Raw genomic sequence first — 26010 nt, 5'->3', positions numbered from 1 at the left:
TGTGATTCAGCGAGGATTTGAACCAGGGACTGTAGTGATGTCTCTTGCACTGAGATGAGGTGCCTTAGACCGCTGCGCCACTCAGGAGCCCTTAAAAGGTTTGCCCCCAATGTGAGGCAGGAGTTTACGGCACAAGCAGGGAGCCCATTCAACAGAGATTTGAGAAATATTTTGATACTCTTCTCCAGATTTGTTCCTCACCACAAACCTGTCTCGAAGCTCGACAGACAATTTCTTCAACCTCGTTGCTTGGTTTTTGCTCTGACATGCACTGTCAACTGTGGGACCTTATATTGACAGGTGTGATCCTTTTCCAATCATGTCCAATCATTTGAAATTACCACGTGGACTCCAGTCAAGTTGTAGAAACATCTCAAGGATTATCATTACATTACATTTAAGTCATTTAGCAGACGCTCTTATCCAGAGCGACTTATCAATGGAAACAGGATGCACTTGAGCTCACTTTCGAGTCTCAGGGCAAAGGGTCTGAATACTTACCAAATAAGGTATTAATTTGTATAAATGTGCTAAAATTTCTAAAAACCTGTTTTCGGTTTATCATTATGAGGTATTGTGTTTATATTGACGAGGGAAAAATGAATTTAATCCATTTTCAAATAAGGCTGTAACGTAAAAAAAATGTGGGAAAAGTCAAGGGGTCTTGAATAATGCCCTGTATATGATTCAAACTACAGATGTAAGGTTCTGAAGTGGTAAACACAATGGCATAATGGAAAATGCATGTCCAATGGTTATCTCTGTATTAGTATTATCCACATTTAAAACAACTAGGTAGAGCAGAGAGGACAGAGCATGTGGCTTTGTAACACATCTTGGTAGAGCAGTGGTTATCTCTATTAGTATTATCTCTATATTAGTATTACCAACATTAAAACACCTAGGTAGAGCAGAGAGGACAGAGCATGGAGCTTTGCAGCACACAGGTGTTTCATCTCCACACTGGGATGATTTTAACAGTGTAATGCCACCCAGGCCTCATGCCTCTCAGGTAGGAGGGTACCAGAAGTAAAATAATAAAAAACACAAAACTAATGAAGGAGCACACAGGGCCACAGCACTTCAGGAGCACACAGTCACCAACAATATATCCCTGGCGTCAATACTTTCAACTGGCTCAGCTCTCTGTTACAGTACAGCACCACCAAATTCCATTTATTAAGTAACCATCTGTCTTATGGAACCATAATGTAACATATCACACTATTTTGAGAGTCTCGGAATTAAATTTACTATGTTACATCTGGTCTATGAGACGAGGCTGCTCCTTGACCTACATTTTAACACACAGATCAATAGGTGTGTTTTCCCTTCAGCATCTGCATGTGACATAAACTCACCCACCTCAAATCATGAATCTAAAATAGTTATCTTTGGCTGTGAGTGATGGGGAAAAAATCTGACTCTAAGGCAATTACTTGAATAATTCAATGGATGTTTTATTTACAAACTTGATGATAAAATATTATATATATTTTTATTTTTATTTACTTTGCTATGGGAATTCAATGGGAAGTGAGCCGTGCTTCAGCTGAACTGCAGTACCGAATATGCCCTCTGAGCACTTGGAAAGCATGCTTATCGACTGGAAGCCTGGCCCCTTGATCCGAGAAGGGTGTAATTGCAGACCGCAAACCCTTTTCCTAACGTTAACCTCAGTCTCCTCACCTGCCATGCTTATTCACCTAACCAGCCACCTTAAATATCCTAACCTGCCACTTTAATTATCCTAACCTGTTATATATGCTTTGTGCCTAGTTAAATAAATAAATATATATATGTATATATATATATATATATATTATATATTATATATTTACAAATAGTCTCCATCAGTTTCATAACACCGAAACTGACCAATGTCATGTATCAATTTTTATTTTTCAGGGAAAATCCACATCAAGAAACTACAGTAGTTCTCCTACTGGGAGGCGCGGGAAATAGGTTAAAGAGAGATTGGTGCTGTTGGAAGCTCTGGCAGCGTATGCACCCGCAGCATGTTGAGATTCATAATGTCGTTTACCAGTTGAAGTATACCGATAGTAAATATGAATTGTTCGTGCAGTGTTACATAGGAGTGTTACACAGGAGCCAGCTCGCAGGAGTAGTGCGTGCACGTCTTTTGATTGGATCACCAATATTGAAAGGCAAGTCCTATGGGCACTGGAAACGCAATTTGATAAACAAATTAATTTGCGTAATACTAAGCTGTTTTTTCAATCCACAATTGCGGAAGGAGGAGAAGATATCGATCTGGTCGAGGATATAATTATAACGCCATTCTCAAGACAAACTTTTCAAGAAAAGTTAGACATTGCAAGGAGAGGTTGCCCGACGCCGACGCGACAAAGCCTGTCAGAGGCGGGAAAGGGGTTTGTTCGCCACTTTCAAAGTTCCAACTACGAGCGCTATTAATGGCTCACAGGCACCGAGAAGCACTGCAAACTGTACTGCTGGGAATGCCTATTATTTGCAAGTGATCGAGTTGGTGTTTGGAGCCACACTGGCTTTGCAAACTTGAGTTGTCTAACCAAGACAGCAAAGAGACACCAAAGTACGGCTGGGCACTTACAAGCAATGGGGCTTTTGAAAACTTTTGGAGACACCCGAGTGGATCTACAGCTCAACGAACAAATGCGCAGGGCAATGGAGCTGCACAATGAAAAGGTGAAGAAAAATAGGAAAATATTGAAAAGACTCATTGATTGTGTTATGTTTTTGGGTAAACAGGAAGTGTATTTTTTTGGGACTTAAAGCTCAAAGTTTGTGGACCAGAAATGGATAGAAGAAGAATATTAATGTAACTCTGTTGCACTCCACCATGTTCTTGCCTATTAGATGAACTGTACTGTATTGTACTCTTCCCCTGCAATTCTCTGAATAAAAATGTCAATTTCAAGGTGACGCACAGCTTGGTTATACTGTTTTTCTGTCTAAATATATAGTGTCTAGAGCCATGACATCATAATGATGGTAATAAGAGGTGGATTAATTCGGGTGGGACTGTGTAGGACCTCACTGAAGGCCCAGGCCCCAGGCCCACGGCACGCCACTGTATGTTACGGATGTGAAATAGCTAGCTCGTCAGCGGTGGTGCGCTCAAAACAGCGGTTCAATTGGTGACGTCACTTGCTCTGAGACCTTGAAGTTGTAGTTCCCCTTGCTCTGCAAGGGCCGCTGCTTTTGTGGGGCGATGGGTAAAGACGCTACGATGCTTCGTTGTTGATGTGTGCAGAGGGTCCCGAGTTTGCGCCCGAGTATGGGCGAGGGTACATTATTTTTCTTTATGAATGTAGTGGAGTAAAAGTAGAAGTTGTCAAAAATATCAAATGTAAAGTACAGATACCCCAAAACTCCATACATTTTCCCTGACACCCAAAATTACTTAAAATATTTGTACTTATGTAACGTACACATCACTGAATGCAGGGAATACTGAATGAAGATGTTCCTCCCTACGAGGCCCATGAGACTGTGTAGGGATGTGATTTGAATAGGACTGTGACTGAACGAGTGGGATGTTGTTATTTATCTATTTATTATGTATTTGGTTTTGATGTCGTTGTTCCTCCTCCCCTTTTCGGCAAAGGAAATGTATTTTCTTCTACAGTTTACTAACCTTACAGTAGGTGGCGGCAGACACGTTATATTTGTGTAAATGTCAGTATACCAGAGAAGAAGATGACGCTGATGCACTGTCGTTGTGGGGAACAGGAAGTTCCGGGTCGAATCGACGGAACTGTGCTGTTTTGTCGATAGTGGTTGTGTCCGTTTCAAATGACTCATTGTAGGTATGTAATAGCATGTTTAAACTTTCTAACGTTGAAAGAATATATAACATGCTAGGTAACAAATCCGTTTCACGCCTGGTAATGGTTTTAATTTTATGTGTTATTTTGGAGTCTAACCGAGTGAGTGAAGAACGTGATTAAAAACGATTTTACAAGTCACATAACTAGACTTTGGGTTTGTCTGAGTCTATGTACATATTTTCGTTAAAGTCATTTCATAAAGATTCCACTTATTTGAGATCTTTTTACATGTTCTTGGTTTTGTGTAAAATGCTGTTTATGAGCTGGTAAATAGCCTCGTCCGAACCATCCTGTTCTCGCGAGTTTACATACACTGTTTCGTTCATGTAAAATCGCGAGATCAGGATGGTTCAGACGATGCAAGTCAAATGGCGGCTTCAACGGTTTCGGTCGTCTTTCCAGGAGTTTGCTCGTGGTGAAATGGCGACATGAGGCTGCGTGATGAAGTGTCAAAATAGAGGGAAGCTAACTGAAGTTATCCTTCACTATTTGGAGAGAGAGGCCAACTGCATGGAATGGCGTCGATTAATGCAATGAATCGGTTCACGTATCAAACTCATTCCACGGAGGTCCAAGCGTCTGCGGGTTTTCGCTCCACCCTTGTACTTGATTAATTAATGTAGGTCACTATTTAGAAAGGGACTCCCCTCATCTGATTGTCTAGGTTTTAATTGAAAGGAAAAAACGAACACCTGCTGAGAATTGGCCCTCAATGGAATGAGTTTTGCACCAATGAAACAATGGAAATGGAGAGTTTGAGAAGCAACAGCTGTGCTGGAATGCGATCAATGTGGGGGACAGTTCTGATGACATGGAGCAGGAGGATGAGGGCCTAGTATGTGAATATTCTGTAGTGGGAAGACATAGGAAGAACCGAGATAATGATACTGGAAGCAGGGGCGCATGTAGTATAGTAACTCCAGAGGTCCAAGGTTGGGAGCTCGAGTAATAATGTGGAAAGTTGGGATGTGTTTGAGGAGACCACAGGGTCTCATTTACACCCTGATTAACCAAGGCCATAAAGAGGTGAAGTTAAACTAGTCCGCATCCGTGTAAATGAGAACTTGTTCTGAACTAACCTACCTCGTGAAATAAAGGTGAAATAAACAAGTGAAAATGGTAGATTGTTAATATCTTGTGCAAGTCAGGTTCAGCAAGGGACGATTCTTCAATTGGAAAATCATAATGGGACGAAGCTATGACTCTGGAGCTGATGCGAAATTGAAGGGAGTAATAATCTCTGAGGTCCCAATATCTATGTCCATGGATGATATTGTTAAAGAACATGTGAAGGGAGACAAGAGTGGTTGAAGCCTAAAGGTTGATCAGTAGGAAAGAGGGTTTAAAGAAGTCAAAGTGCTGTCCAGAAACGCAGCCTAAAACAACAGCAAGCAATGCAGGTGTTGAAGCACAGTGGCTTGGAAAAACTCCCTAGAAAGGCCAGAACCAAGGAAGAAACCTCGAGAGGAACCAGGCTTTGAGAGGTGGCCAGTCCTCTTCTGGCTGTACTGGATGGAGATATTCATAGATGACCAAGAGGGCAAATAATAATAATCACATTGGGTGTCGAGGGTGCAACAGGTCAGCACCTCAGGAGTAAATGTCAGTTGGCTTTTCATTGCTGATCATTGAGTTTCTCTTCTGTTCCTGCTGTCTCTAGAGAGTTGGAAACAGCAGGTCTAGGACAGGTAGCACGTCTGGTGAACAGGTCAGGGTTCCATGACAGCAGGCAGAACAGTTGAAACTGGAACAGCAACAGTGAATCATCAGTGTTTTTAAATGCCAAAGAATGGGACATGTAGCTGTTGAGTGAAAAGACGTGCCAAAAGTTGTGGGGAACTTGATTACGCTGAATGTTGGAGCAATGTGACAGTTCAGTGTTGCAATTGTGTGGAGGACAAAGAGCAGCATTTGGTGGATGCCATGTGCAGAGAGATGCTCAGAGATATAGAATCCGTCATGATGTACCATATGCAGAGGCTGTAAGACAGACTGGTGGAAGTACAGTGCAGACTGATGGAGCTTCCATGGCTGGTCCCGTAGTAAGAGGACCTACTGTCAGACTGATGGAGCTTCCATGGCTGGTCCCGTAGTAAGAGGACCTACTGTCAGACTGATGGAGCTTCCATGGCTGGTCCCGTAGTCAGAGGACCTACTGTCAGACTGATGGAGCTTCCATGGCTGGTCCTGTAGTAAGAGGACCTACTGTCAGACTGATGGAGCTTCCATGGCTGGTCCCGTAATAAGCGGACCTACTGTCAGACTGATGGAGCTTCCATGGCTGGTCCCGTAGTAAGAGGACCTACTGTCAGAACTGGTCTTTCTACTAGTCCTGACATGGTTTCGTGGTCTGTTCAGAAATCTTGTGCCCATAAATGTGCTGTGACAAAGGATTCTTTAATAGTGAATACAATTTACTTCATAGCATTCATTGGTAAGGTTATCAACAACTTGGATTGTGTAAAGCGAAAAATACCAGGTTGAAAGTTATCTTGTAAACTGCAGCAGAGTTGTTGGGGGTAACAGATGTTACTGTCGGTATGGTTTTTGATAAACTGGATAACCTGGGGGTGGGTTCTCTCAGCATGGTATAAACCCCAATGTTTGCAAACGCAGAAAGGGTTCTCTTGGTAAAGTTTATTGGGTGGTGTGGGAGGGTTTTTGGGGAAGGGGAGGGTGTGGTAGAAGTTCATTGGGATTTATGTGGGATTTAGGAAATCTACGATAGATTAAATGCACTTATGTTGTGCAATTTAAAATGTGTACTTTGTGTCTGATGTGAATGAATATTTTGCCAGGGATTAGCTACCTGATCTACTGAAATTAGATAATTGATCAAGAAAAAATAGAAAATATTTTTACAGAGTAAAGTGCCAGAACTGTCAAGAAAATAACTCTTCTGTCCATTTGTCTTTTACTACAGACCGACTCAGATTAAGTCTGAGGCCGGTAGCATCAACAGTGAGGACAAACCCAGCCTGCCACTCTCCTTCCACACTGAGTAGAAACCTACAGTCACTGGGTCCTGATTGTGACAGTGGAGCCCAGTTTGCACTGCAGGGTCCAGAGATGGCATCAGTGAAGCTGGAAGACTGCAGTCAAACACTGGAGCTGAATGTCAACATTAAAGATGAAGAAGAAGAGGAGAAGATTAGGACAACTGCTTGTCATGGTAAGAGCTGGTTCTATCTATAAGTTATCTTCATATATTAGACCTCTATAAGTTATGACCAGTCTATTGCTAGGTTGAATTCTGTAATTCTGACATCACACATCCCTGAACAACTCAAGACTTCACAGCGAAGCAAAACATTTAAAAACATGTCACGCCTGCCTTTGCCCACACTGTCTCAGGAACGTTGAAAATGTTTAATACCCTCAATCACCAAGTTCAGCATACCTCATTTCTAAATAGGCCATGGCATCATCACTATCAATATTGAATTATGATTTGTTTGCTGCACAGAATATCAGATCTCAACAACGATTGGAGAAGTGTTGAACATAACCAGTAGACTACCACATCCTGATGATTTATATCTGATACATATACAGTGCCTTGCGAAAGTATTCGGCCCCCTTGAACTTTGCGACCTTTTGCCACATTTCAGGCTTCAAACATAAAGATATAAAACTGTATTTTTTTGTGAAGAATCAACAACAAGTGGGACACAATCATGAAGTGGAATGACATTTATTGGATATTTCAAACTTTTTTAACAAATCAAAAACTGAAATATTGGACAACGCAGTTGGATTGACAAGAAGCTTTTAAATTATGTAAGACACTTCTATTTTCATGAATCTTTAATATTCCGATTTTTGTATTTTGAATTTCGCACTGCAATTTCACCGGATGTTGTCGTAGGTGTCGTGCTAGCGTTTGGACATAGGCAAGTCAGTTAAGAACAAATTCTTATTTTCGATGATGGCCTAGGAACATTGGGTTAACTGCCTTGTTCAGGGGCAGAACGGCAGATTTTTACCTTGTCAGCTCGGGGATTCGATCTTGCAACCTTTCGGTTGCTCTAACCACTAGGCTACCTGTCACCCGGTATGGCCAGAAGAGGACTGGTCACCACTCTGAGCCTGGTTCGTCTCTCGGTTTCTTCCTAGGTTCCTGCTTTCTAGGTAGTTTTTTTGTGGCCACTGTGATTCTACATCTGCATTGCTTGCTCTTTGGGGATTTTAGGCTGGGTTTCTGTTAACCTCTCTGGGACCGTTTGGTACGCGAGCGTCCCACCTTTCAACTGCAAGTGAAACTGCAGGGCGCCAAATTCAAAACAACAGAAATCCCATAATTAATATTCCTCAAACATACAAGTATTTTACACCATTTTAAAGATACAATTGTCTTTAATCCAACCACAGTGACCGATTTCAAAAACGCTTTTCGGCGAAAGCAGAACATATCGTTGTGTTAGGTCAGAGCCAAGTCACAGAAAGCATTCAGCAATTTTCCAACCAAAGAGTGGAGTCACAAAAAGCAGAAATATCGATAAAATTAATCACCTACCTTTGTTGATCTTCATCAGATGACACTCCTAGGACATCATGTTACAAAATACATGTATGTTTTGTTCAGTAAAGTTCATATTTATATCCAAAAATCTGAGTTTACATAGGAGCGTTACGTTCAGTAGTTCCACAACATCCGGTGATTTTTGCAGAAAGCCACATCAATTACAGGAATGCTCATAATAAATGTTGTTGAAAAAACAAGAATTATGCACGGAATTATAGATACACTCCTCCTTAATGCAACCGCTGTGTCCGATTTCAAAAAAACTTTACCAAAAAAGCATAATCTGAGTACGGCGCTCAGACAACAAAATCAAGCCAAACAAATGTCCGCCATGTTGGAGTCGAGAGATGTCAGAATAACATTATAAAAATTAACTTACCTTTGATGATCTTCATCAGAATGCACTCCCAGGAATCCCAGGTCCACAATATGTGCTTGTTCTGTTTGATAATGTACATCATTTATTTCAAAATAGCTCCTTTTGTTGGTGCGTTCAGTACACAATCTAAACTCACCAAGCGCGTTCACTAGTTTACGACGAAAAGTCAAAAAAAGTTCCGTTACAGTCCATAGCAACATGTCAAACAATGTTTAGAATCAATCTTTAGGGCGTTTTTAACATAAATCTTCATTAATGTTCCAACCGGACAATTCCTTTGTCTGTACAAATGAAGTGGAACGTAGCTACCTTTCATATGAGCGCGCCAGACTGAGGCTGTGGCACTCTGCCAGACCACTCACTCATAGAGCCCTTATGAGCCCCTCCTTTAGAGTAGAATCCTCTAAACAGGTTCTAAATACTGTTGACATCTAGTGGAAGCCTTGGGAAGTGAAAAATAACTAACATCACACGGCATCTTCAATAGGAGCTGAGTTGAATAACTACAAACCTCAGATTTCCCAATTCCTGGTAGGATTTTCTTCTCAGGATTTTACCTGCCATATGAGTTCTGTTATACTCACAGACATCATTCAAACAGTTTTAGAAACGTCAGAGTGTTTTCTATCCAAATGTTCTATTTATATGCATATTCTAGTTTTTTCGGCTGAGTAACAGGCTGCTTAATTTGGGCACGTTTTTCATACAAGCTACCCAATACTGCCCCCTACCCCAAAGAAGTTAACTTCACTAGGGTAGGGGGCAGCATTTGGAATTTTGGATGAAAAGCGTGCCTAAATTAAACTGCCTGCTACTCGGGCCCATAAGCCAGGATATGCATATATTTAGACGATTTGGATAGAAAACACTGTTAAAATAATGTCTGAGTATGACAGTACTGATATGGCAGGTGAAAACCCGAGGAAAATCCAACCAGGAAGTACTATTATTTTGAAAGGCTGTTTTTCCATTGAAGGCCTATCCACCATACAAAGTCTTAGGACCCAGTGGAAATCTGTCTTCCTCAACATGTGACCAGTCTTTAGGCATTGTTTCAGATCTCTATGGCTTCCTCAACACGTGACCAGTCTTTAGGCATTGTTTGAGGGTTTTACTCTGAAAAATGAGGGAGATACACCGCTTTCAATGAGAGGACAGTGGAAATTTCCATCCATGAGCCAGGCACGTGATCGGGAGCGCGCATTTCTTGTTTACCTTTTTCCATTGACAAAGCTTTTGTCCGGTTGAAATATTATTGATTATTTATGACAAAAGCAACCTGAAGATTGATTTTAAACATCGTTTGACATGTTTCTACTATCTTTTATTGTGTTTTTTGACTTTTCGAGAGTGCTTATTGTGCCTTTGGATTTCTGAACTAAACGCACCAACAAAACGGAGGTATTTGGACATAAAGATGAACTTTATCGAAGAAAACATTTGTTGTCTAACATGGAGACCTGGGAGTGCCACCAGATGAAGATCATCAAAGGTAAGTGATTCATTTTAATGCTATTTCTGACTTTTGTGAAGCTCTCCTTGGTTGGAAAATGGCTGTATGGGTTTCTGTGTCTAGTCGCTGAACTAACATAATCGCAGAGTGTGCTTTAGCCGTAAAGCCTTTTTGAAATCTGACATAGCGGTTGCATTAAGGAGAAGTTTATCTGTTTTTGTATGTTTAACACTTGTATCTTTTATCAATGTTTATGATGAGTATTTCTGTTTTTTGATGTGGCTCTCTTTACTTTCATCGGATGTTTGTTTGAGACAATGCATTTCTGAACACAACACACCAATTTCAAATGAGGTTTTTGGACATAAAGATTAACTTTATCGAACAAAACACACATTTATTGTGTAACATGAAGTCCTGTGAGTGCCATCTGATGAAGATCATCAAAGGTTAGTGATTAATTTAATCGCTATTTCTAACTGTTATGAGACCTCTCCTTGGCTGGAAAATGGCTGGATGGTTTTCTGTGCCTCGGTGCTGACCTAACATAATCGTTTGGTGTGCTTTCGCCGTAAAGCCTATTTGAAATCGAACACTGTGACTGGATTTACAAGAAGTTTATCTTTAAAATGGTGTAAAATAATTTGAATTATGGGATTTGAACCAGACAGGTTAAGCACTTTGTGACTACTACTGATGTAAAAAGTGCTTCATAAAATACATTTGATTAACATGTATATCACACCAACTGACTGTTTTTTCTGATGTTCACACAGGATACAATGTTGAGACATTCTCCACATCCAGAGAGAAACAGCAGGAAGATCAGAGAGCTAAGAGTTCTCATCACTGCCCACATTGTGAAGAGATTTTCCCATTTCTATCAAAGCTAAAAATACACCTAAAAATACACACAGGAGAGAAGCCTTACTCCTGCTCTGACTGTGGAAAATGTTTTAAAACATCAAATGATCTAAAAGTTCATCAGAAAACACACACAGGAGAGAAGCCTTACTCCTGCCCTGACTGTGGAACTAGTTTCTCTCAGCTTTCCCACTTAAAATCACACGAACGTGTACATACAGGAGAGAAGCCTTTCTTTTGCTCTGACTGTGGGGCGAGTTTCTCTCAGCTGAGCACCTTAAAAACACACCAACGTATACACACAGGAGAGAAGCCTTACGTCTGCTCTGACTGTGGAAAATGCTTCACATCATCAACTCATCTAAAAGTTCATCAGAGAACACACACAGGAGAGAAGCCTTATTCCTGCTCTGACTGTGGAAAACGTTTTAAAACATCAAATGAGCTAAAGGTTCATCAGAAGACTCACACAGTAGAGAAGCCTTTCTTCTGCTCTGACTGTGGGGCGAGTTTCTCTCATCTGGGCACCTTAAAAACACACAAACTTATACACACTGGTGAGAAGCCTTACTTCTGCTCTGACTGTGGAAAATGCTTCAAAACATCAACTGAGCTAAAAGTTCATCAGAGAACACACACAGGAGACAAGCCGTATTACTGCTCTGAGTGTGGAACTAGTTTCTCTAAATTTTCCATCTTAAAAACACATGAACGTATACATACAGGAGAGAAGCCTTACGTCTGCTCTGACTGTGGAAAATACTTCACAACATCAACTCATCTAAAAGTTCATCAGAGAACACACACAGGGGAGAAGCCATACTCCTGCTCTGACTGTGGAAAACATTTTAAAACATCAAATGAGCTAAAAGTTCACCAGAGAACACACACAGGAGAGAAGCCTTACGTCTGCTCTAACTGTGGAACTCGTTTCTCTCAACTTTCCCATTTACAATCACATGAACGTATACATACAGGAGAGAAGCCTTTCTTCTGCTCTGACTGTGGGGCGAGTTTCTCTCAGCTGGGCACCTTAAAAACACACCAACGTATACACACAGGAGCAAAGCCTTATTCCTGCTCTGACTGTGGAAAATGTTTTAAAACATCAAATGAGCTCAAAGTTCATCATAGAACACACACAGGAGAGAAGCCTTATTCCTGCTCTGACTGTGGAAAATGTTTTAAAACATCAAATGAGCTCAAAGTTCATCAGAGAACACACACAGGAGAGAAGCCTTACGTCTGCTCTGACTGTGGAAGTAGTTTCTCGCAACTTTCCAACTTAAAATCACATGAACGTATACATACAGGGGAGAAGCCATACTCCTGCTCTGACAGTGGAAAATGCTTCAAAACATCAACTGTGCTAACAGTTCATCAGAGAACACACACAGGAGGGAAGCCTTATTCCTGCTCTGATTGTGGAAAAAAAACATCAACTAAGCTAAAAGTTCACCGGAGAACACGTACAGGAGAAAAGCCTTACTCCTGTTCTGACTGTGGGGTTAGTTTCTCTTGACTGGATACCTTAAAAACACACCAACATATACATAAAGGAGAGAAGCCATACTCGTGCTCTGTTTGTGTAAAATGCTTCAAAACAGCAACGGAGCTAATAGTTCATCAGAGAACACACGCATGAGAGAAGCCTGCTTATGTCTGCTCTGACTTTTGGGTGAGTTTCTCTCACCATAGCAACTTAACACACAGAAGAGAAGTCTTACTCCTGCTCTGTGGAAGGGTGGGCGTGTAACTCAAACTTCTAGCCAAAGGCTGCTGTGTTTAGAATTTCATCAAGGAGGACTGTAGCATTTTAGCTAATCAGCAACTTTGCAACTACTTACTACTTTTTAGCTATTAGTTAGTATGTTAGCATATCTTACATATTACAAGTTCGTAACATATTGTATGAATAGCAATGCGTAAAATAACGTAAGAATTGTAATTCGTAACATACGATACATCCTAGAAGTCGTGTTATACTGAACAATTTAAACACAACAATTTCAAAGATTTATAGTTTGTATAAGGAAATCAGTCATTTTAAATAAGAAGCCATAATCTATGGATTTCACATGACTGGGCAGGGGAGAGAGAATAAAGTAGATGGCATCCTTTGAAGTAGTCATGGTGATTGATGTCTAGGGGCCTGGTTGAACTGGGGGGGTTGAGTGTTTGAACTTTTGAACGTGTATGTCCCCCACCCCCAGTTTTATTGCCCTTATGGTTGTTATCTGATGAAGCAGGAATGTCCTGGGGTATTGGCTGTGGCATATGCATTTTAAATATCCAGAACAAGGCCTGTCACAAATATTTTCTGAAGGTGGCTCCTCTTCTTGTTCGGGTGGCACTCGGCGGTCGTCGTCGCCGGTCTACTAGCTGCCACCGATCCTTTGTTCCGGGTTCGTTTGGTTTTGTCTAATTGGTTTCACCTGTTCATTGTTTGGTAGTTAGGGTGGGGTTATTTAAGTTTGTTTAGCCCGCTTCTGTTTGTGCGGGCTTGTTCTTCTGTATTTGTGAGAGGTGTTAGTGTTTTGTTGGGTTTTCTCGCTGTCCTGGTATTTTACCTAAGGGTACTATTTTGTTTTTATAGTTACGCCTGTGTTGGTTATAACTATTTTGTTCCTTTGATTTTGGACATTAAAGCGTGTTTTTTCCCGTATCCTTTGCTCTCTGCGCCTGACTCCACACCCATTCACTCATTCATTCATTCATTTTTATAAATTGACAAATTTCTAAACTTTTTTCACTTTGTCATTATGTGTATATTGATGAGGGGTAAAAAATGCATGTAATCCATTTTTGTATAAGCCTGTAACAATATGTGGAAAAAGTCAAGGGGTCCTGTATAATGCCCTGTATATGCTTTAAACTACAATTTAAGGATCTGAAGTGGTAAACACAAAGGCATAATGGAAAAAGCATTTCCAATGGTTCTCTGTATGAGTCACATTAAAACACTAGGAAGGGCAGTGGTTCTCTGTATTAGTATTACCAACATAAAAACACCTAGGAAGAGCAGTGGTTCTCTCTGTGTTAGTATTATCTCTGTTTCACCCACATTAAAACCCCTAGGTAGAGCAGAGAGGACAGAGCATGTGGCTTTGTAACACACAGGTGTTTCATCTCCACACTAGGATGATTTTAACAGTGCAACGCCACACAGGCCTCATGCCTCTCAGGTAGGAGGGTACCAGAAGTAAACTAATAATAAACACAAAACTAATGACTGAGCACACAGGGGCACAGCACTTTAGGAGGACACAGTCACCAACAATATATCCCGTTGTCAATACTTTCAACTGGCTCAGCTCACTGTTACAGTACAGCACCAACAAATTCCATGTATTGAGTAACCATCTGTCTTTTGTAACCAGAAAAACGTAACATAATACTGTTTTGAGAGTCCCTGATTTATATTTACTATGTTACACCTCGTCTATGAGACGAGGCTGCACCTATATTATGCACAGCAGGTCAAGAGGTGTGTTTTCCCTTCAGCATCTGCATGTGGCATAAGCTCACCCACCTCACAGCATGAATCTAAAATGGTTAACTAGGCAATTACTTGAATAATTCAATGGATGTTTTGTTTACAGACTTGATGAGTAAATTGTCTTGTTTAAAAAAACGTGACTTCGCAATGGGGCCATCAATGGGAATTGGGCCGTGCTTCAGCTGAACTGCACTACGGAAAATGCCCTCTGAGCACAGTGGAAAGCATGCTTACAGACTGGAAGCCTGGCCCCTTGATCCAAAAGAGGTGTAATTGCAGAACGCAATTAGGGGCGTTCTCTGATATCGAGTGTTTCATGATATCTACTTTAAACCAATTGATGCTCCCCGTTGGTCCGTGTCCGTTTCTTTTGCATTGGGACAAGTTGTTGACATTTGTTACATTGTAGCTAACCCTAACCCTTTTCCTAACCTTAACCTCAGAGTCTTAAACGTCGGCAAAAAAAAGGTAATTAAATTGTTGCCTGAAGCACAGTTAAAGTCACCAATGCTCTGGATAACATGAACACAGCCTAACCAGCTCTGCTAAGGCGAGTGAAATGGTCAAAGTTCTATCGTTTGTACTGGAAGTAGTTCGCAAGCAAGCCAATGTTAACCAGTTATCTTGGATGCTTGACTGCCATTGTGAGGTCAGAACGCTTGAATCAACCCTCCTCCTCCGCCAGAGCGTCCAGTGTGGCTCTGAACGCTCCGAGAGCGATACGAACTGACAATCTGACAACGCTCTGAATTTACGAACGACCAAGCGCACTCTGGCACTCCAGATTGAATTTAAGACCACATCCATAATTAAAAAATAAAGCATTTGTGTTTGGTGAGTCCACCAAATCAGATACAGTAGGGATGCGCAAATTTAAATGTTTTCCTGTCCTGCTAATCATTCAAAATGTAACGAGTACTTTTGGGTGTCAGGGAAAATGTATGGAGTTGAAAGTACATTATTTTCTTTAGGAATGTAGTGGAGTAAAAGTGGAAGTTGTCAAAAATATCAAAAGTAAAGTACAGATATCCCCCAAAACTACTGATGTAGCACTTAAATATTTGTACTTAAGTACTTTACACCACCAATTGCAGGGAATACTGACTGAAGATGTTCCTCCCTACGAGGCCCATGAGATTGTGTTGGGATGTGATTTGAATAGGACTGTGACTGAACGAGTGGGAAGTTTTTATTAATCTATATTTGTATTTTGTTTTGACGTCGTTGTTCCCCTTTCCCTTTTCAACATTGGACGTGTATCTTTTTCTACAGTTTACTAACCGTACAGTAGGTGGCGGCAGACATTTTATATTTGTGTTTAAACTTTCAAATGTCGAAAGAATATATAACATGCTAGGTAACAAATCCGTTTCACGTCTGGTAATGGTTTCAATTGTATGTGTTATTTTGAAGTCTAACCGAGTGAGTGAAGAACGTGATTAAAAACGATTTTACAAGTCAAAATCAAATCAAATTTTATTTGTCACATACACATGGTTAGCAGATGTTAATGCGAGTGTAGCGAAATGCTTGTGCTTCTAGTTCCAGTAATGTATGTACATAATTTCGTCAGTCATTTCATAAAGATTCCATTTATTGAAGTTCGTTTTTACATGTTCTTGGTTTAGTGTAAAATGTTTGAGCTGGTAAATAGCCTCGTCCCGAACCATCCTGTTCTCGCGAGTTTACATACACTGTTTCGTTAATGTAAGCTCGCGAGATCTGGATGATTTGGACGAGGCAAGTCAAATGGCGGCTTCAACGGTTTCGGTCGTCTTTCTTGGAGTTTGCTCCTGGTGAAATGGCGACATGAGGCTGTGTGATGAAGTGTCAAAATAGAGGGAAGCTAACTGAAGTTATCCTTCACCAGTTGGAGAGAGAGGCCAACTGCATGGAATGGCGTCGATTAATGCGAATGAATCGGTTCACGTATCAAACCCATTCCATGGAGGACCAAGTGCCTGCTTGTTTTCGCTCCATACTTGTACTTGATACATGTGTACTAATATATTGTACTAATATTCAGACACATTTAGTTGTTTCTATATTTATCTATAATTCAGGGTTTTCATACGGGGCTTCAATTAAATAAATATTAGTACCTGAAAAAGTCCTTGAATTTGACTTGGCCACTGTACGACCCCTTAATATGGTGTGAATGGGAAAAAACATTTGGTTTTTGTGAGTGAAATAATATAGAGAAGACAAGGTTATTCAGGAAAATAGTACATAGTGCTGCCTGAAACATACTGTGATCTTGTACTAAATGGTTTTTGTAATTTATGCATTTATGTGAATTTAGGAAATCTACTATAGATCAAGTGCACTTATGTTGTGCAATTTAAAATGTGTACTTTGTCTAACGTGAGTGAATGTTTTGTCAAGGATTAGCTACCTGATCTACAGAAATGAGATAACTGAACATGAAAAAATAGAAAATATTTTTGCAGAATAAAGTGCCAGAACTGTCAAGAAAATAACTTTTGTGTCCGTTTGTCTTTTACTACAGACCGACTCAGATTCAGTCTGAGGCCGGTAACATCAACAGTGAGGACAATCCCAGCCTGCCACTCTCCTTCCACACTGAGTAGAAACCTACAGTCACTGGGTCCTGATTGTGACAGTGGAGCCCAGTTTGCACTGCAGGATCCAGAGATGGCATCAGTGAAGCTGGAAGACTGCAGTCAAACACTGGAGCTGAATGTCAACATTAAAGATGAAGAAGAGGAGGAGAAGATTGGGACAACTGTTAGTCATGGTAAGAGCTGGTTTTATCTATAAATTATCTTCATATATTAGACCTCCATAAGTTATGACCAGTCTATTGCTAGGTTGAATTCTGTAATTCTGACATCACACATCCCTGAACAACTCAAGACTTCACAGCGAAGCAAAAACTATTTAAACTTGTATCACCCGCCTTTGCCCACACATTGTCTCAAGAACGTTGAAAATGTTTAATACCCTCAATCACCAAGTTAGCATACCTCATTTCAAAATAGGCCATGGCATCATCACTGTCAATATTGAATTATGATTTGTTTCACAGAATATCAGATCTCAACAACTCATTGAAAGTGTTGAACATAACAGTAGAAATACCACAACTGATGATTTATATGTGATACTCTAGGTTTATATTTTATATTTTATAGGCATCATCACTGTCAATATTGAATTATGCATTTGTTTGCTGCACAGAATATCAGATCTTTGGAGAAGTGTTGAACATAACCAGTAGACTACCACATCCTGATGATTTATATGTGATACATATATATTTTATATTTTATAGATGAATTTGTAGGAACATCTCAAGGATGATCAATGGAAACAGGATGCATCTGAGTTAATTTCAAAAGTTTGGGGTCAATTAACACCAGTCTCAACGTCAACAGCGAAGAGGCGACTCCGGGATGCTGGCCTTCTAGGCAGAGTTGCGAAGGCCAGTTTTATTGCTTCCAGTTTTTAGCTGTACTAACATACATTTAGAAATGTTTTCTAATGATGAATTAGCCTTTAAAATGGCTTGGATTAGCTAACACAACATACCATTGGATCACAGGAGTGATGGTTGCTGATAATGGGCCTCTGTACTCCTATGTAGATATTCCATAAAATATCTACCGTTTCCAGCTACAATAGTCATTTACAAGAATAACAATGTCTTCACTGTATTTCTGACAATTTGATGTTATTTTAATGGACAATCAATGTGCTTTTCTTTCAAAACAAGGATATTTCTACGTGACCCCAGACGTTTGAACAGTAGTGGATATTTTATATTTTTTATATATCAAGTTGTAGAAACATCTCAAGGATTATCATTGGAAACAGGAAGCATCTGAACTCAATTTTGAGTCTCTTGTTTCTCTGTTTTTTTTTGTATTTTTACATTTGCAAACATTTCTATACCTGTTTTCGGTTTGTCATTATAGTGTATTGTGTGTAGATTGCTGAGGATATTTTTATTTATTTAATTATAGAATTAGGCTGGAACATAACAATGTGGAAAAAGTCAAGGGGTCTGAATACTTTCCGAGGGCACTGTCAGACCCCTTCCCATTTCTCCCATTTTGGTACGTTGCAGCCTTATTCTAAAATTGATGACATGTTTTTCCTCATCAATCTACACACAATACCCCATAATGACAAACCCAAAACTGGTTTTTAGAAATTCTTTCAAATGTAAAAAAAAAAAGATGATAATTGCTTATTTACGTAAGTTTTCAGACCCTTTGCTATGAGATGATCCTTGAGATGTTTCTTCAAATTGGAGTCCACCTGTGGTAAATTCAATTGATTGGACATGATTTGGACAGGCACACACACCTGTCTATGTCAGATCCCACAGTTGACAGTGAATGTCAAAGTAAAAACCAAGTCATGAGATGGAAGGATTTGTCCGTAGAGCTCCGAGACAGGATTTTGTCGGCACACATCTGGGGACCGGTACCAAAACATTTCTGCTGCATTAAATGTCCCCAAGAACACAGAGGCCTCCATCATTCTTCAATGGAAGAAGTTTGGAACCACCAAGACTCTTCCTAGAGTTGGCCACCCGGACAAACTGAGCAAATGGGGGAGAAGGGCCTTGGTCAGGGAGTTGGCCAAGAACCCGATGGTTCTTCTCTGTCAAAGCTCCAGAGTTCCTCTATGGAGATGAGAGAATCTCCCAGAAGGACAACCATCTCTGCAGGACTCCACTAATCAGGCCTTTATGGTAGAGTGCTCAGACGGAAGCCACTACTCAGTAAAAGGCACATGACAGTCCGCTTGGAGTTTGGCTATAGGCACCTAAAGGATTCTGACCATGAGAAACAAAATTCTCTGGTCTGATGAAACCAAGATTGAACTATTTGGCCTGAATGCCAAGTGTCATGTCTGGAGCAAACCTGGCACCATCCCTACAGTGAAGCAGAGTGGTGGCAGCAGCATGCTGTGGGGATGTTTTTCAGCGGCAGGGACTGGGTGACTAGTCAGGATCAAGGGATAGATGAACGTAGCAAAGTATAGAGAGATCCTTGATGAAAACCTACTTGAGAGCGCTCGGGACCTCAGACTGGGGTGAAGGTTCAACTTCCAACAGGACAGCGACCCGAAGAACACAGCCAAGACAACGTGGGAGTGGCTTCGGTACAAGTCTCTGAATGTCATTGAGTGGCTCAGCCAGAGCCTGGACTTGAACCCGAACAAACATCTCTGGAGAGACCCTCCCCATCCAACCTGGCAGAGCTTGAGAGAATCTGCAGAGGAGAATGGGAGAAACTCCCCAAATACAAGTGTGCCAAGCTTGCTTCATACCCAACAAGACTCAAGGCTGTAATTGCTGCCAAAGGTGCTTCAACTAACTATTGTGTAAAGGGTCTGAATACTTACGTAAATGTAATGTTTCAGTTATTTCTAAAAACCTATTTTTGCTTTGTCATTATTGGGTATTGTGATGTCATAATGGGGTATTGTGATGTTATAATGGGGTATTGTGTGTAGAGTGATGAGAAAAAACAAACAATTTAATCAATTTTAGAATAAAGCTGTAATGTAACAAAATGTGGAAAAAGTCAAGGGGTCTGAATACTTTTTGAATGCATTGTAGATGTTATTTCATGCTGCTAAGACTTGTATGGATGACAACAGTATTGTCAGCATTTGTTTTATTCACTGGGCTATCTGGAGTGTTCAGAGTGTAGACTAAAGAAGTGGAGTAGACAAACTGCCAGTGTTTTAAAGTTCTATGAAATGAGTCTGTATAGTTACTAACCCTTGTGATGTTGAGTGTAGGATGATATAGCTCATAATTTTCACAACTTTTTACTGTTTTTAGTGTTTGACTCCTACCCAGTTTTAGAATAGTTTTATTCCCATTCAGCCTACTGAAATGAATACATACACTACCGTTGAAAAGTTTAGGGTCACTCGGGATGTTATTTTAATGGTCAAAAACCTGAGAAAAAAATCCAACCAGGAAGTGGGAAATCTGAATTTGGTCTATATTCAACTCATTTCCTTTTGAAGATACTTTGGGATATTGGTAATGTTGCACTTCCTACGGCTTCCACTAGATGTCAACAGTCTTTAGAACTTTGTCTGATGCTTCTACTGTGAAGTGGCGCTGAAGGAGAGTGGAATGAGTCAGAGGTCTGCCAGCAGCCACGAGCTGACCATGCCCGTTCACATGAGAGTATGCACCAGTTCCATTTGCTTTTCTGAAGACAAAGGAATTCTCCGGTTGGAACATTATTGAAGAATTATGTTAAAAACATCCTAAAGATTGATTCAATACATCGTTTGACATGTTTCTACTGACTGTTATGGAACTTTTTGATATTTTGTCTGCTGTTAGTGAACGCGCTTCGTGACTTTGGATTTGTTTACCAAATGCACTAACAAAAGTAACTATTTGGACATAAATGATGGACATTACCGAACAAAACAAACATTTCTTGTGGGAGTCCTGGGAGTGCATTCCGATGAAGATCAGCAAAGGTAAGTGAAGATTTATAATGCTATTTACTTTGTTGACTGCTTAATATGGCGGTTATATTTGTGTCTTGATGGGCTCTGAGCGCCGACTCAGATTATTGCATGGTTTAATTTTTCCGTAAAGCTTTTTTGAAATCTGACACGGCGGTTGCATTAAGGAGAAGTGCATCCTAATTGTTGCATAACAGTTGTATCTTTTAGTAATGTTTATTATGAGTATTCCTGTAAATTGACGTGGCTCTCGTAAGGCGACAATGTAAACTCAGATTTTTGGATATAAATATGAACTTTACCGAACAAAACATGCATGTATTGTGGAACATGAAGTCCTATGAGTGTCATCTGATGAAGATCATTAAAGGTTAGTGATTAATTTGATCTATATTTCTGCTTTTTGTGAATCCTCTCTTTGGCTGGATTAATGGCTGTGTTATTCTGTGAATAGGCACTCGCCTAACATAATCATTTGGTTTGCTTTCGGCGTAAAGCCTTTTTGAAATCGGAGACTGTGGATGGATTTACAACAAGTGTATCTTTAAAATGGTGTAAAATACATGTATGTTTAATTATGGGATTTCTGTTGTTTTGAATTTGGCACCCTGCAGTTTCACTGGCTGTTGAAGAGGTGGGATGCTACCGTATCACGTACCCTAGAGAGGTTAACTGCCTTGTTCAGGGGCAGAACGACTGATTTTTACCTTGTCAGCTCAGGGATTCGATCTTGCAACCTTTCGGTTGCTCTAACCACTAGGCTACCTAGTGGTTAAGCACTTTATGAAAACTACTGATGTAAAATGGGCTTCATAAAATACATTTGAATGACATGCATATCACACCAACTGACTGGTTCTTTTGATATTCACACAGGATACCACGTTGAGACATTCTCTACACCCAGAGACCAACAGCAGGAAGATCAGAGAGCTAAGAGGTCTCATCACTGCCCACATTGTGACATTGTGAAGAGATTTTCCCATTTCTATCAAAGCTAAAAATACACCTAAAAATACACACAGGGGAGAAGCCTTACTCCTGCTCTGACTGTGGAGCAAGTTTATCTCAAATGAGCAGCTTAAAAGCACACAAACAAGTACATACTGGAGAGAAGCCTTACTCCTGCTCTGACTGTGGGGCAAGTTTTTCTCGACTGGATACCTTAAAAACACACCAACGTATCCATACAGGAGAAAAGCATTACTCCTGTTCTGACTGTGGGGAGAGATTCTCTCAACTGAGCAGCTTAAAAGCACACAAACAAGTACATACTGGAGAGAAGCCTTACTCCTGCTCTGACTGTGGGGCGAGTTTCTCTCGACTGGATACCTTAAAAACACACCAACGTATCCATACAGGAGAAAAGCCTTACTCCTGTTCTGACTGTTTAAAATGCTTCAAAACATCAACGGTGCTAAAACTTCACCAGAGAACACACACAGGAGAGAAGCCTTTCATCTGCTCTGACTGTGGGGTGAGTTTCTCTCGACGGGATACCTTAAAAACACACCAACGTATCCATACAGGAGAAAAGCCTTACTACTGCCCTGACTGTGGGGAGAGATTCTCTCAAAAGACCAACTTAAAATCACACCAATTAATACATACAGGAGAGAAGCCTTACTTCTGCTCTGATTGTGGGAAGAGTTTCTCCCTATCGGGTACCTTGAAATCACATGAACGTATACATACAGGAGAGAAGCCTTTCTCATGCTCTGAATGTGTAAAATGCTTCAAAACATCAACTGAGCTAAAAGTACATCAGAGAACACACACAGGAGAGAAGCCTTACTTCTGCTCTGACTGTGGGAAGAGTTTCTCTCACCAGAGCAACTTAAAAACACACCAACGTATACATTAACTTCAGTGTAGCCTAGTGGTTAGAGAGTTGGACTAGGAACCGGAAGGTTGCAAGTTCAAACCCGGCGCTCAGCACACAAAACATTACATACAGTTACCAGCCAAGTAGACTAGTCACGAAAGTCAGAAACCCGGCGCTCAGCACACAAAACATTACATCAGTTACCAGCCATAGTAGACTTGTCAGAAATATGATGATCTTCATATGGTTGCACTCACAAGATTCCCAGTTACACAATAAATGTTCATTTTGTTCGATAATATCCCTCTTTATATCTTGAAACCTCCATTTTGTTGGAACATTTTGTTCTGTAATCCAATGGCTCAAATGCGGTCACAAGAGGCAGACGAAAATTCCAAATAGTATCCTTAAAGTTTGTAGAAACATGTAAAACTATGTTTATAATCAATCCTCAGGTCGTTTTTAGCCTAAATAATCGATAATATTTCAACTGGCAACAGCGTCGTCAATATAAAAGGAAAAACAAGAAAGGTGCTCTCTGCAGGACCCAGCTCTGGGGACATCCCACTATCCACTGACTCAATGTGGTCATTCTCCCTCATTTTTCAGAATACAAGCCTGAAACAATGTCTAATGACTGTTCACATCTCGTGTTAGCCATAGGGAACAGAATCTGGGTCTTATCCCTTTAAATGGTGGATAGGCTTTCATTGGAAAAACAGCCATTTCAAAATAATGGCACTTCCTGGATGGATTTTCCTCATGTTTTTGCCTGCCTTTTCAGTTCTGTTATACTCACAGACAATATTTATTTCAGTTTTAGAAACTTTGGAGTGTTGTCTTCCCAATTCTACTAATTGTATGCATTTCCTCGCTTCTGGTCCTGAGTAGCAGGCAGTTTACTTTGGGAACGCTTTTAATCCGGAGGTGAAAATAGTGACCCCTACCCTAGTGAGGTTAAGGAGAAAAGCCTCATCGGTTCTCTGACCAGCTAAGAATAAAGTCACTCCATCACTTAATTCTCATCTCATAAAGAAGTTGTAATTGGATCAAATGAAGAAAGCGTAGAACATTGTAATCCTATTGGTTCTCACTGTGAGAGAACTGTGCAGAGGAAAGGGAGCGTTATAGAATGTTAGCCTCTCTTTACTTTACCAATCAGTGTGCACCTTGTCAGTTTTAGTGTGTTTTGTTGGCTTCTACTGTAAAGATTTGCACTTGGTGTTGAATACCCTCTGTTATTCTTCTCATTTTGAAAACAAACACTAGTCTGCTAATTGACTGGGTGGTACTGCTTCCCTCTCAGCCTGGTCTGACTCTGTCTGTAGGGAGAGTTTCAACTGGGCAGCTTAAAAACACACCAACGTTTACACGTAGGAGAGAAGCCTTACTCCTGCTCTGTGGAAGGGTGGGCGTGTAACTCAAACGTCATGCCAAAGGTTGAGTGTTTGAATCTCATCACGGAGGACTTTAGCATTTTAGCTAATTACCAACTTGGCAACTACTTACTACTTTTTAGTTAGTTTCTTAGCATGTTAGCTACCCTTTCTCCTAAACTCTTTTAACTCTATCTTAAACCCCTCACCCCTAACCAAGCTAACGTCAGCAACAACACATTGGAATTTGTAACATATCATACATATTACAAGTTCGTAACATGTTGTATGAATAGCAATGCGTAAAATAACATACGAATTGTAATTCTTAACATACGATACGTCCTGCATGTCGTATTATACTGAACAACAATCTAAACGTAACAATTTCAAAGATTTACAGTTTGTATAAGGAAATCAGTCAATTGAAATAAATGAGGCCCTAATCTATGTTAGGTTACATTACATTGGACCTCCAATATAAACTAAACATGTAAAGTGTTGGTTTCATGAGCTGAAATAAAAAGATCCAGCACCAAAAGCTAATGTCTCTCAAATGTTGTGCACAACTTTGTTTATATATACTGTTAGTGAGCATTTCAGCCTTTGTCAAGATAATCCATCCACCTGACAGGTGTGGCATATCAAGATGCTGATAAAACAGCATGGTCATTACACAGGTGCACCTTGTGCTGGGCGACAATAAAAGGCCACACAACATAATATCACACTTGTCTCAAGTTTAGTGAATGTGCAATTCTCATGATGACTGCAGGAATGTCCACCAGAGCTGTTGCCAGAGAACTCAATATTTATATCTCTACCATTAGCCACCTCTAACATCCTTTTAGAGAATTTGGCAGGACATTCAACCGGCCTCACAACTGCAGATCACATGTAACCACGGCAGCCCAGCCCAGCCCAGCCCAGGGGAAAAACTCATTCTGATTGGCCGGGCCTGGCTCCCAAGTGGGCCTATGCCCTCCCAAGTCCCACCCATGGCTGAGCCCCTGCCCAGTCATGTGAAATCCATACTAAATGGAGTGGCACGGATGTTTTTGTAATATATAATATGTTTTGCTCTGAGACCAGGTTGTCCCTCTGCAGTATTCTGTGGGAAGGAGCAAGTGTACACTTTTTTTATTGAACCTCTATTGAACTAGGCAAGTCAGTTAAGAACAAATTCTTATTTACAATGATGGCCTAGGAACAGTGGGTTAACTGCCTTGTTCAGAGGCCGAACAACAGATTTTTACCTTGTCAGCTCGGGATTCGATTTAGCAACCTTTTGGTTACTGACCCAATGCTCTAACCACAAGGCTACCTTCCGCCCCTAACATGTATCAGATAGAGATGGTGTGATGATCACTTTTCACCACTAGTTTGGGTGGGATTAGTTTACAACTTTATTTAATGATACACAGTTTATGAAATGAATACGTGTGTTTATTAATTGTCTTTGAAACTAGATTCATTATTTTAGTTACTGATCATGAATGTGTTTGGATAACTGCATTGAAGCAAATTTTATTGATCTGCCAATGAAAAATAAAGTTACATGAATATGTACTGGTCAACCTCTTCTTCTCTTCAGTATTCAGTTCTTCATATTGGATCTGACAGTATGAATGGATCTTATGGTTGTATTCAGTTCTTCATATTAGATCTGACAGTATGAATGGTTCTTATGGTTTTATTCAGCTCTTCATATTAGATCTGACAGTATGAATGGTTCTGATGGTTGTATTTAGTTCTTCATATTAGATCTGACAGTATGAATTG

The 26010-nt window shown here is 40.3% G+C and overlaps 1 protein-coding gene across 5 annotated transcripts in view; it reads left to right on the top strand.

The window, feature by feature from the left end:
* The first annotated feature begins 3754 nt into the window (after positions 1-3754).
* The window catches only part of LOC135538588 (zinc finger protein ZFP2-like), a 26765-nt gene continuing 4509 nt past the window's right edge, over positions 3755-26010 (top strand). Inside the window, exons 1-4 of one of the 5 annotated variants that reach the window (XM_064964476.1) lie at positions 3755-3808; positions 6757-7005; positions 17063-17311; positions 21904-22093. In XM_064964476.1, the coding sequence (XP_064820548.1) occupies positions 3799-3808; positions 6757-7005; positions 17063-17311; positions 21904-22028 (633 nt within the window). In that variant the 5' untranslated portion in view covers positions 3755-3798 and the 3' untranslated portion in view covers positions 22029-22093. Of the gene's footprint in view, positions 3809-6756; positions 7006-10966; positions 13720-17062; positions 17312-17848; positions 18718-21903; positions 23015-26010 lie in introns of those variants that run through there. The other 4 variants (XM_064964477.1, XM_064964473.1, XM_064964474.1 and 1 more) reach the window with 4 other exon arrangements.

This window comes from Oncorhynchus masou, unplaced genomic scaffold (assembly GCF_036934945.1).
Source record: "Oncorhynchus masou masou isolate Uvic2021 unplaced genomic scaffold, UVic_Omas_1.1 unplaced_scaffold_987, whole genome shotgun sequence".
Lineage (NCBI taxonomy): Eukaryota > Metazoa > Chordata > Actinopteri > Salmoniformes > Salmonidae > Oncorhynchus > Oncorhynchus masou.
This window is presented reverse-complemented; position numbering and strand designations above follow the sequence as displayed.